Raw genomic sequence first — 12404 nt, 5'->3', positions numbered from 1 at the left:
AATTAGCTGAACTGGAAGAGAGTTTTGGGATTGTATAGACTTAGGTGAGAGTTAGGAGAATTATGAGTATTTCTTTTTCCCTATTCCCTTGTCTTTGATTTTATTAATTCACCTTTGCTGTTTTTTATTCCCATTAATAAAACCTGATTCATTTGTGGAAAAGAGGCTGTTATGCTCCTTTCTTATTGGCCTGGTAGAAATATCTAAAAAGGCAGTTTGGAGAGGAGGGAGCTTTGGACCCAGAGGTCCCTCATTATTTCCAGGACCCCAATATTATAGTGAGCCACTCAATTAACTCTCCCTATATTAAATTTGGCCCTCACAGCCAATATAATGAAAATGACAATTTAACCTAAACTAATTTATATATTCAATGCCATCCCAATTAAATTACCAACAAAATATTTTATTGAATCAGAAAACAACAGTAATAAAATTCATTTGGAAGAACAAAAAGTCAAGAATATAAAAGGAAATAATGAAAAAATATAAAGAAAGGAGGTCTATCAGTACCAAATCTTAAACTGTATTATAAGGCAGTAATTGTCAAAAGTATCTGGTACTCTCCCCCAAGTCTCCTTAACCAAGGGGCTTCGGTGAAGATGGCAACTGTGGAGGTCAAATTTAATATGTGGAGAGTTAATTGGGCAGAGTTTGTATGCTGAGCCAGGCACTGGTGGCATCCCCAAGCCTCAAGGCTTAGAGGGGCCTGATCACCACAGCTGCTACCCGAGCCACCCCGAGGACAGTGGTGGATGATGTGAAGGTGGAGGGTGTATTCCCTGTCCCCATGCTACCAGGTAATGGTGTGGGGCCTGAGCTCATGCATGCTGTCAAAGAAGTTTTCAAGGCAGCCAGTGTCTCTCTGGAGTTTCAGGAACATCACCTGAGTGAGGTGCAGAACATGGCCTCAGAAGAGAAACTGAAACAAATGCTGAGCTCCATGAAGGAAAAAAGGTTGCTATTATTGGAAAAATTCACTCCCCAATGGACACAGAATACAAGGGGAACTTGGCCTCTTATGACATGCAGCTCAGGCGCAAGCTGGACCTATTTGTCAGCATTGTCCATGTCAAGAGCCTTCTGGAGTACAAGACTTGATACAACAGCCTGGATTTGGTGATCATCTGTGAGCAGACTGAGGGAGAATATAGCTCCTTGGAGCACGAGAGTGCCCAGGGTATGATCAAATGTTTGAAGATCGTCCCTCATGCCAAGTTTGCCTTTGACTATGCCACCAAGAAAGGGCAAGGAAAGGTCCCGGCTGTGCACAAGGCCAACATTATGAAGCTGGGTGATGGACTCTTCCTGCATTGCTATGAGGAGGTGGCTGAGCTATACTCCAAAATCAAGTTGGAGACCATGATCATAGACAACTCTTGCATGCAGCTGGTGCAGAATCCATATCAGTTTGATGTGCTTGTGATGCCCATTCTCTATGGATCATTGACATCCCTGACATCATTGACAACCTGGCGTTGGGTCTGATGGGGAATGCTGGTGTGGTTCCTGGTGAGGGCTACAGTGCTGAATACACTGTTTTTGAAGCAGGTGCAAGGCACCCGTTTGCCCAGGCTGTGGGCAGAAATATTGCCAACCCCACTGCCATGCTGCTGTCTGCCAGAAATATGCTGAGGCACCTCAACCTGGAATATGACTCCAATATGACTGCTGAAGCTGCGAAGAAGGTGATCAAAATTGGCAAAGTTCAGACTCAGAACATGGGTGGCTACAGCACCACGTCTGACTTCATCAAGTCTGTCATCAGCCACCTGCACCCCCCTCATGGGGGCTAGAACCTTCTCATTTCCTTGTCTTTGAATAGAGCCCCTGGACTACTCCCCACCCCAACCCCCAGCTTCTATAAAATGGACCATGTGGAAGAACTTGCCTCTGTCCCCATTCCATTCCATAGGACAAGATCTCTCACCTACAGCTTGTTTGTGCTGGACCAGAGAGAGTCAGGGTCCTTTGTGCTATCCTGGCCCCTAAAAAAAGTACATCTGGTACTGGCTAAGAAATAGAAAGGTAGATCAATAGAATAGGGTAGACATACAATTTAAAGCAGCAAATAAACATAATAACCTTGTTGTCCTTGTTGTTGTTTGTCCTTCATTCTCCAAGAGGACCATGACATGGGGAAGTGATGTTATCACTTGCAGTGAATTGGATTTAAGTGAGGGAAGGCTGTGCAAAGTCACCAGCCTCACTCTCTCCTCCAGAGCCATTTGGGTTCAATGACAAGATATACATCAGGACAATTGGAGATGGCCCTGGATATTTTGAGGCAATTGGGAATAAGTGGCTTTCCCAGGGTCACACAGCTAGTAAGTGTCAAGTGTCTGAGGACAGATTTGAACTCAGTTCCTCCTGAATCCAGGGCCAGTGCTTTATCCACTGCACCACCTAGCTGTCCCTTTACATTTGTTTTTAAAATTTTGAGTTCCAAATTCTCTTCCTCCCTCCCCTTCCCCTCTCATTGAGAAGGCAAAGACTTTGATATAGATTATACATGTGCAGTCATGCAAAATATATTTTCATGTTAGTCATGTTTTTTAAAATTCATTTTGATCTTAGATACATAAAGACAAAATTTTTAAAAACCCAAACATTTCCATGTACACAGCACAGCATAAAAAAGGAGTCAATAAAACACCATGAATTTATATTTCACAGTTTATTTTTTTTGGAAAAACTATATAAGTACTACACATTGTTTTCAAAGCTACTCTGTCTTTGATGCTACATTCTAATTTTTTTTTACTCTTTGCTGTTTACATTTTATATTTTTTCCCTCCCTCTCCAACAAATGATAGGTACCATTAGACACACACACACACATATATAAATATATATATAAATATGGGTATATATATATACATATGTAAACACATATATGGATATGTAGAACCATTCTATACATACTTCTATTTCTCAGTTCTTCCTTTGGAGACAGATAGCATCTTCATAATATGTTAGTTATGTTGTGAAAGAAAACAGACAAAAACACCTCCAAGAAAAATAAAGAAAAAGTATGCTTATCTGTGTTCAGACTTCATAAGTTCTTTTTCTGACAGTGGATAGCATTTTTTGTCATAAGTCCTTCAGAATTGTTTTGAATCATTGTATTGCTGAAAATAGCTAAGTCATTCACAGTTGATCATCACACAATATTGCTGTTACTGTATACAGTGGTCTTCTGGTTCTGCTCATATCACTAGCAAAGGCACTTAGTGAAAGTGATAGATACAGAATTGATCAAGTACTCTTTTGGGGGGGGGTGCAATGAGGGTTAAGTGACTTGCCCAGGGTCACACAGCTAGTAAGTGTCAAGTGTCTGCAGCTGGATTTGAACTCAGGTCCTCCTGAATCCAGGGCTGGCGCTTTATCCACTGCGCCACCTAGCTGCCCCTCAAGTAGCTCATTTTGTTCTAAGCACGATATAAAGTACCAGAGATGATGATGGTAATAATACTAATACTAACAATACTAACAATAACAACGATAACAATATCAATAATAATAACAATAACAATAGGTAGCATTTACATAGTGCTTTGAGATTTGAAAAGTGCTTTGCAAAAATTATCTCATTTTCTCCTACTCTGGAAGGTAGGTGCCATTATTATCCCCATTTTACAGATAAGGAAACTAAGGCAAAGTAATTTGTCCAGTGTCACACAGCTACTATGTGTCTATGGCAAGATTTATCCTGAGTCCATGTCAACCTCAGTATTCATTGTGCCATCAGGGAGGTTACGTTGAATAGCAAAAGATAACACAGGAAGGGGAATTGGAATGGGATAGATAATGTGCTCTGTGGCCTAGTGTGGAGATGACAAGGAAATGGCATAGAGCCCTAGTTCTGAGCAAGAAAAGGTGACCGATCACTTATCAGACACCATCATTAAGGGAATGGAGTTCTAGTAAGAGAAGGGGGAATGAAGATATTGGGCAGAATGGCACTTAATAAGAGGCCAGTAAAGACAGAAGGAATGATATGTCTCCCCAATAAAAATAAGGCAGGGTTTGTCCCCAATATATAGCATCAAAGGGAAGCATGGACACATGTAGGCCACACTTGTGGACAAACATACACATAAAGGACATCTGTGCCCAGGGCACAGATCTGGATAAATCAGCTCAGGGCTCCAATACGTTAGGGTGGACAATATCTTTGTTAATGTTGTCGGGCTGCTCCAATCTGTGCTGCTGTCAGCTGTGCTCTTGTGGCATGCAGATTCTGCTCAGCATAAGTAGTCCATTCTCTTGTGTAGATATGGTTGGCAGGTCTCTATGGAACATAAGAGTCTGTATAAATGACCTTTCTATTGTGTCAACACATCAATTAAAAATTATACACCTGCCAGAAAACCACACACTTTCCTCTAAAAGGTCACAAGTGCACTGCTAAGGTAGCCTCTTCTGCATTTTTACAAGAAGTTGTATTTTGGGAACTGATGCTTCCATCTGTTTTCAGCTTTTGGGGCAAGGCGGAAATTCAGCTGAGCTGCTACCTCTTTCTCATAGAAAGGGGACTGGGTTCTGCTATTATTACTCTTTTTTTAAAAAAAATTATCAATTTATCTACTCATTCATTCGTTCATTTGTTTATTTGTTATTGCCCAGAAAACTTTTACAACAGAACAGCTTTTTTTAAAAGGCAAGAAAGCCCTCAGACACCTAAAACCCTAGAGGGTTTCCCCCAGTGAGGTAGAATGCATCTGTTTTTCCAGCATTGGCTAGAATGAGCATTTCCTCTCCAGAAGGAGATTTCTTGACCGAGGTGCCAATCACTTTGAAACAGAGTTATCCTTTCTAACTAGTTACTTTAGACTTAATTTTGTTTTTTTACTTTGATTTTCTGGTCACCAGGGGCAAGATTTTTGTCAGAGGTCTCTCTTAACTCAGAAGAGAATTGGGGGGAGGGCCTTGCTGCTTAATTTCTGATTGCTCAACTGCACCTTATCTCTATTTAGAGGATACCCTTCCAGAAAAAATGTCTAGGGTGGGGTAGGGCACCCTCAGTTTTTCAATCCCCAAATGGGTTGGAAGAGGAAAAGATCTAGGAATAAGACTAAGACCCAAAAGCAGGACTATGTTCTTTCCGCTGCCCACACCTGACTGGCCTCATTCTTGCCTTTGCTATAGATACAAGGCTGACTTACTCATAGGTGTCTTCAGTCTGTAAACCATTTGGGCAAGATGTCAGTCCCTCCTCTAGTCTTCTCTCATCCCCATGATCCATTGTTGGTTGCATGTTTTCTCTTGTGTCTAGGGATGAGAAGAGGTGGACGTCTAAGAAGATTGGTCACATCCCTTCTATGAAGTTAGTCTACTGACCAGAATATCCAAGGCTCAGGGTCCATCTCCTCCTTCCCCTCTCCAAAAAGTAAAACCAACCCCATTGCCCCAGCACAGTCATAATCCCTCTTGTCTTCAGGTTACCTCTTTTAGGTCGAGAAAACCAAACTCCCACCAAGAGCATGATCACCAACACTGAGACCAGGCTGACAACCAAGGACCACCACCGAATCCGTGCATTCATGTTAGGCTCTGTAGTTTTAGTGCCTAAAACAAGAAGTTAACCAGAATCTATCTGTCAAGGTGAAGGGAGAAGGAGGACTGGGGATGGGAGTATGTGAAAGAAGCAAGGTGGGGATGGGGATAGGAAGGAAGAGGGAAAAGGAACTAGCAGAGATTTTACTCCTTGTAGAATTTTTTATGGCTCAGTGAACAAGAACCAGGAAAATGGTGGCGAGGGAGTATGGAAAGAGGGGAAATAGAAAGAGAAAAGGCTTAGATAGTTGGAACAGAGGGCAGAGATATAAAGATGGTCAGAAAAGCCATGAGTAAAATATGACAATAGGCAGTGTCTGGAGTATCTCTCTTCTAGAGTTCTCCCCTACCCATTAATTACTAAGCTCCTTCAATTCTCCCTCACTTTCTCCCCAGAAAGCCTTCCTTCTCTCCCAGTGTGTACCAATCCTCTTCCTCTAATACACCTCCTTGCCTCCTATACCTTTTCTCTCTCCCATCAGTGTGGGTACACCCAGAAGACAGGGATGGTATTTCTACTTCACTACTTCTGGAGCACATTCAGCCCCCAAGCCCAGTGAAAGACCCTCAAGGAGGACTAAGGAAGGACTGAGTGACTGACCAGCTCAATGACCTTCGCATGCTTCTCCAGGGAAGGTCAGTCTATAATTCAGTCAGTCCTTTTCATTCATTTGTGCTGCCTCATAAGTGTGTGACCTAGGGAGAATTTTTCCAACCTCACCTTCTGTTTATGTGAGGAAAGAGCAACTCCATCCCTCCTTCCTTTTCTAAGAAGCAGAGCTGGAGGAGAGACAAGTTTTGAAAAGGTCTGAAGATGGGAGAGTGGAAGGATGTTTTTAAAAATGTGCAAGTGTGTGGTCCAAGTGAGGGTAAGGGGCTCATTTACCAAAGACAGTTAAATTGAACTTCTCAATATATATCTCTCCTGAGACTGATTTAATGTGAGCTTCATAACATCCACTATCTTCAGAGATCAGATTCATGATCCTCAGAGACTTCCCATCAGGGACAGACAACCTCTCCTTGTATTCTTTCCGGGGAATGATCCATCGTGGCCTGCTTTCTCCTGGGTATATGGTGAGTAGACGGAGATTCTTAGATTGAAAATTCCGTTCAATCAACTGGGTGTTCTTTCCAATGTTTAAATCTAGATGCAACAGGATATCATCTTCCTGAGTCCCATTCAGAAAGGACATCTTCTCTGATTCTTTGAAGGTGGCTGTGACAGGATAGAATAAGACTTATTAAGGAATAGGAAAAGTGGCCTCTTACTCACCTGAGACAAAGGTTTAAAAATACAGAGAGGTCCTAAAGATGGCCACCTACATGTACCATAGGCATCTTGGTCTCATGTATAAAATAATAGTCATTTTCTTTCCCTTCAAATCTGACCCTTCTCTAGACTCCCTCCTTCTCTCTCTCTCTCTCTCTCTCTCTCTCTCTCCCCCTCTGGGTGGGGCAATGAGGGTTAAGTGACTTTCCCAGGGTCACAGCTAGTAAGTATGAAGTGTCTGAGGCCAGATTTGAACTCAGGTTCTTCTGAATCCAGGGCCAGTGCTTTATCCACTGTGCCACCTAGCTCCCCCTCACTTCTTCTCTTGAGTAGTGAACTGATTCAACCATTTTGTAGAGCAATTTGGAACAATGCCCAGAGGGCCATAAAACCATGCATTCCTTCTGACCTAGCAATACCACTATTAGGTCTGTATCCCATAGAGATAAAAAACAAAAAGGAAAAGACCCTGCATGTACAAAAATATTCATAACAGTTCTTTTAATGGTGGCAAAGAATTGTAAATCAATGGGATATCCATCAATTGGAGAGTGGCTGAAAACGTCATGGTGTATGATTGCAATGGAATGCTATTATAAGAAATGATGAGCAGCATGCTCTCAGAAAAACCTGGAAGGACTCATATCAACTGATGCAAAGTGAAATGAACATAACCAAGAGAACACTGTACAGAGTAACAGCAATATTATAAGATGATTGTCTGTGAATGACAGCCATGCTCAGCGATACAATGATTCAAGACAATTCAGAAGGGCATATGATGAAAAATGCTATCCACCTCCAGAGAAGGAATTGATGAAGTCTGAAAGCAAAATGAAACATTTTTTTTTACTTTCTTTGTTTTTTTGGGGGTTTTTTGTCTGTATTTTCTTTTACAACAAGCCTAACAGAGAAATGTTTTTCATGACTGCACATATATAAGATATCAAATTGCTTGTTTTCTCAATAAGAATGGAAGGGAAGGAGGGAGAGAATTTGGAACTCACAATGTTTAAAAACAAATTTTAAAAATTATTTTTAAATGTAATTTTTGGTGAAAAAATAAAATATTAAACATTTTTTTTAATGAGACCTCAAACTCCTGCCCTGCCCCCGCCACACAGCAGTCTTTTATCTGTATCTAGTCCATGATGCCTAGTGTTTTCAACTCTAATTCATGATTACATGAGTGATATAAAAAATATTTTTAGCAGCTCTTTTTGTGGTGGCAAAGAATTGGAATTTGAGGTGATCAGTTGGGGAATGGCTGAGCAACTTGTGGTATATGAATGTAATGCAATACTATTTTTTTCCTTTTTTTGGGAGGGGACAGGCAATGGGGGTTAAGTGACTTGCCCAGGGTCACACAGCTATTAAGTGTCAAGTGTCTGAGGCCCGATTTGAACTCAGGTACTCCTGAATCCAGGGCCGGTGCCCTAACCACTGTGCCATCTAGCTGCCCCCATAATGCAATACTATTGTGCTGTAAGAAATGACAAGAAGGCAGATTTCAGAAAAACCTAGAAAGACTTATATGAACTGATACTGAGTGAAGTGAGCAGAACTAGGAGCACATTGTACAGAGTAACAGCAATATTGTACAATGATCAACTGTGAATGACTTAGTTATTCTCAGCAATGCAATGATCTAAGACAGTTCCAAAAGACATGATGGAAAATGCTATCCACACCCATAGAAAGAACTGATGGAGTCTGAATGCAGATAGAAGCATTCTATTTTTCACTATCTATATTTTTTCATGTTCTTTTCTCTTTTGTTCTGTTTCTTCTTTTACAACATGACTAATATGGAAATGTTTTACATGACTGCATATATATAACCTGTAACATATTGCTTATTGTTGTTGTCTGTCCTTCATTCTTGAAGAGGACCATGGAACTGGGGTGATGTCATGACTTGTGCTGAACTGGATTTAAGTGGAGGGCTGTGCAAGGTCACCAACCTCACTCTCTCCTCTATAGCCATCTGGGTCCAGTGGCAAGATATACATCAGGACGACTGGAGATGGCCCCACATGTTTAAGAGGTTAAGTGACTTGCCCAGGCTCACACAGCTAGTAAGTATCTGAAGTGAGATTTGAACTCAGGTCCTCATGACTCCAGGGCCAGTACTCTATCCACTGTGCCACCTAGCTGTCCTTATATATTGCTTAATGTCTTAAGGATGGGGTAGGGGAGGAAAGAAGGGAGAAAATGTGGAACTCAAAATTTTATTTTAAAAAAAGTGTTAAAATTGTCCTTACATATAATTGGAAAAATAAAATACTATTCAAAATGGGAAAAACATAACACGATGAGGTGGGATTGATGTGGGATGGATTTAGGGTCAAATTGATCATGAGTTATCCCAAAAGAATTACAAGACTCAGTGACTCAGTTTCCCAAGTTTTATTGCAATACTGTGAATGAACACAGGGAGAGAACCAGAAAAAGTGGAAAGGTATCTCTCTAATAAGGAAAGAAAAGATAGTTATATTTATAGTATGGATAAATTATCAGTCTCATTATAATAATCTCCACCTTAGGGAGGTACTGGGGAGGGTTTATCCTAATTTGGAGTTCCTGAAGGCTTGAGCCAATCCCCAAGGTGGGTACCTTTTTCCATGGAGGTGTGTTTTTGGGGTTTACATGTCATAAGGTGAATCTGGGGACACATTTGGCCTTTTCTGCACATGTCACCTTTTCATTCCCAGGTCTAGTTTCAAAATACTTTCATTTATCAGTTTGAATTTCTATACCCTGTCTGTGTATCATTGTTATAGTTAAGGTCTCTATGACCTGCCACTTTATGTTCTTGTTATGAGTGCTGATTAATGTGGGTAACAAGAACCTAAGCCCTGACTTGTATTAATGAAGACTCAAGTCCTAAGTTATCCATTAACTGGGGTCTGAATCCCTCTTAGAGCTCAGATCTAAATTAGAGTTTGGGTCTAAGATTTTTCTGTTAACCCCTTTTTTGCCTCCTACATCAACTCTAGGATGTAACCTATTTATTTTTGTTTAACATGTGTTATATATCCTTGTTCCAAAGTTTATCCTGTAGCTCATTTTTAACTGAACTTAGTAGTTCAATAAATGATAATTTACTTTTATTAAAGAAATAAAGGTAGACTAGATGGGCCTGGAGAGAAAATCCTTAATTCTAGAAGGTTGATGTAGAAGGTGAAGGTAGATATAGAAGGTGATGGTAGAGATTTTTGTGTTTGAGTTAATTAAGAATCAGAGACTTTATAGTTATCTAATTGACTTAGACAAAACTTAAATTTGAAATTTATTTCCCCTCACATAAACAGTAAGAAATGAAATTTAAATCCATAATTCAGCCACACTAAAGCTTCCATAGACTTTTTAATCAGCTTGGTGGGGTAACAACTAACATTTATAACATTGTTTTAATGAGTAAAATGTTTTCTGGGTTACAAACTAATTTTAGAAAGGAACTTTTGGGAATACAATTCTCATTTTGAGTGCTGTGCTCTTGTTTTATAGAAGTTCATGCAAAATGAAATGTAAAAAATAAATGATATGGGGCAGCTAGGTGGTGCAGTGGATTGAGCACCGGCCCTGGATTCAGGAGGACCTGAGTTCAAATCTGACCTCAGACACTTAACACTTACTAGCTGTGTGACCCTAGGCAAGTCACTTAATCCCAATTGCCTCACCAAAAAAAAATGAACAGCAGATATTGGGAAATACAGTAGAAGGGACTGTGAAGAAGGGATATTTTAAGTAATATTTTGTAGATTACACCTAGGACTCTGTGTGGAAAAAGGAAATAAGAAACCCCCCTTCCCCCTCTCCCCCCTCCCCTTTCCCGCCCCTGCCCCCCGCCCCGCCCCCTCACCTGTAGGCTGAACGAGAGCACACAGAAGCAATGGCGGGAGGGATCGTGCTGGGGTCCATCTCCGAGCCCCGAAATCCGACATAGCTCTGGCCCGCCAACTTTGGAGAATGGCCACTGCAAAAGACGCGGGGGGGCGGGTTGGGCTGTGCTCAGATAGACATTTTCCTGGGCGTCTTCTTCACGTCAGAGTACCTCCCTGACTGGGCACCGTGACTCCTACTTGGGGCAGAGATTCACAGAAGTTACTTAAATACCCTTACACAGGCACCGACTGATTGGTGAATGCCAAATCACGTAGGCCTATGTGTTTTTTACATCCTGCCCAGCTATCGGCCAGAAATCGTGGAAGGAAGGTGGGGCATCCTGATATCTGCCGGGATCTACCCGGGCTACACTAGTATGGCTCCTCCCTCCTTCTAACCCCGCCCCCCAACCCCCATCCTAGTTGCTAGAAGCATCAGATAGAATGGCTGGGTTTCCAGTGAGGAACGGCTGAATTTAAATCCTGCCTCAGACACTTATAAACTGCGTAATCCTGGGCAAGTCATTTAACCAATGTGAGCCTCAGTTTTCCAAACTATAAAATGGAGATGATAATGAACACCTATCTCCCAGGCTTGATATAAAGCCCCTGACATAAAGTAGACAATAAATGTTTGTTTCCTTCCTTTCCATTCTTTTTCATCTACTGCCCAAGACACAGTAAAAAATAAAAATAATACCTTTGCTATTAGAAGGGCAGTCTACTGTCCTAGGGCTCCCTATGATACCCCCAGACAAAAATTGTCTTCCATGGTCATCCACTACCCGACCTGTGTTATTTCCCCTTTAGAATGTAAGATTTATTGAGAGGAGGAACCATCTCACATGTATATGCTTGCATGCATGTGTACATATGTATGTATATCATCACTGCTGCATAATGCACAGCACATAGTAGGTACCTGATAAAAGCTTTTTTCATTCACTCACTCAAAGTCTTATACAGAATCTCAGAATTGGAATGATTGTTAGAGACCATACAGATCACTTAGACTTCAGTGAGAATCCCTTCTACTATCAACCAATTATCGTATAAGCATTTATTAAGTGCTTACTATATGCAGTTGGGGTACAAAGAAAGAAGCAAAAACAGTTCTTACTGGCAAGGAACTTACATTCTAATGGAGACAACATATATAATCAGGTTCATACAAGACAAACTGTTATCTGTTCTTTGTTTTTGAAGAAAACCAGTGACATCACAGGATGACATCTTGACTTGTGTGTGAATTGAATTGAAATGAGGCAGAGTTGCACAGAAAGGTCAGCCTCACTCTCTCTTCCAGAATCCTGGAAGTCCAGTGACAGGACAGAAGTCAAGATGACTAGAGATGGCTCTGGGGTTGCAGATACCTTGGTGTCTTCAATGTCTGACTAAGCTCTAAGCTCCCTACATTATGCCCCATGGCACAAATTGTCTTCATCCACCCATTGCACTGGGGGAAGTCTTCATGTGCTTGGGGTAGACATTCCCTTAACTCACTTACTAGCTGTGTGACCCTGGGCAAGTCACTTAACCCCCATTGCCTAAAAAAAAAAAAAGAGTGAAAAGACAGGAAAAGTTGTAAAACACCAAAAAAAAAAGAGTCATATTTGAAACCAGAGGTAATAGAGAGCAGCTGAACTTTACAGTGTGGGGGTGACATGATCAGATTTGGACTTAGA

General features: G+C 41.1%; 1 protein-coding gene and 1 pseudogene across 1 annotated transcript; one reads left to right on the top strand and one right to left on the bottom strand.

Annotated features, from left to right (window-relative positions):
• The first annotated feature begins 643 nt into the window (after positions 1-643).
• LOC122726289 lies at positions 644-1796 on the top strand (annotated as a pseudogene).
• A 1129-nt stretch (positions 1797-2925) lies between these two features.
• On the bottom strand, positions 2926-11047 carry LOC122725331. The gene is made up of 5 exons (XM_043962395.1): positions 10698-11047; positions 6446-6778; positions 5449-5571; positions 5169-5274; positions 2926-4294 (listed from the first exon to the last, which is right to left on the bottom strand). Exons 1-5 carry the CDS (start codon positions 10777-10779, stop codon positions 4216-4218), a joined length of 723 nt encoding a protein of 240 aa, XP_043818330.1. The 5' UTR covers positions 10780-11047; the 3' UTR covers positions 2926-4215.
• Positions 11048-12404: the final 1357 nt, after the last annotated feature.

Source organism: Dromiciops gliroides, chromosome 4 (genome assembly GCF_019393635.1).
Source record: "Dromiciops gliroides isolate mDroGli1 chromosome 4, mDroGli1.pri, whole genome shotgun sequence".
Classification (NCBI taxonomy): domain Eukaryota; kingdom Metazoa; phylum Chordata; class Mammalia; order Microbiotheria; family Microbiotheriidae; genus Dromiciops; species Dromiciops gliroides.
The sequence above is the reverse complement of the archived record's forward strand: the minus strand, read 5'-3'. Positions and strand labels throughout refer to the sequence as shown.

Coding starts and splice junctions, on each gene's coding strand:
- LOC122725331 (XM_043962395.1), bottom strand. CDS start 10,779: ATGTCGGATTTCGGGGCTCGGAGATGGACCCCAGCACGATCCCTCCCG. Junction 6,779..10,697: donor TGCTCTCGTTCAGCCTACAG/GTGAGGGGGCGG, acceptor ATCCTGTCACAG/CCACCTTCAAAGAATCAGAG. Junction 5,275..5,448: donor GTTTTCTCGACCTAAAAGAG/GTAACCTGAAGA, acceptor TCTCATCCCTAG/ACACAAGAGAAAACATGCAA.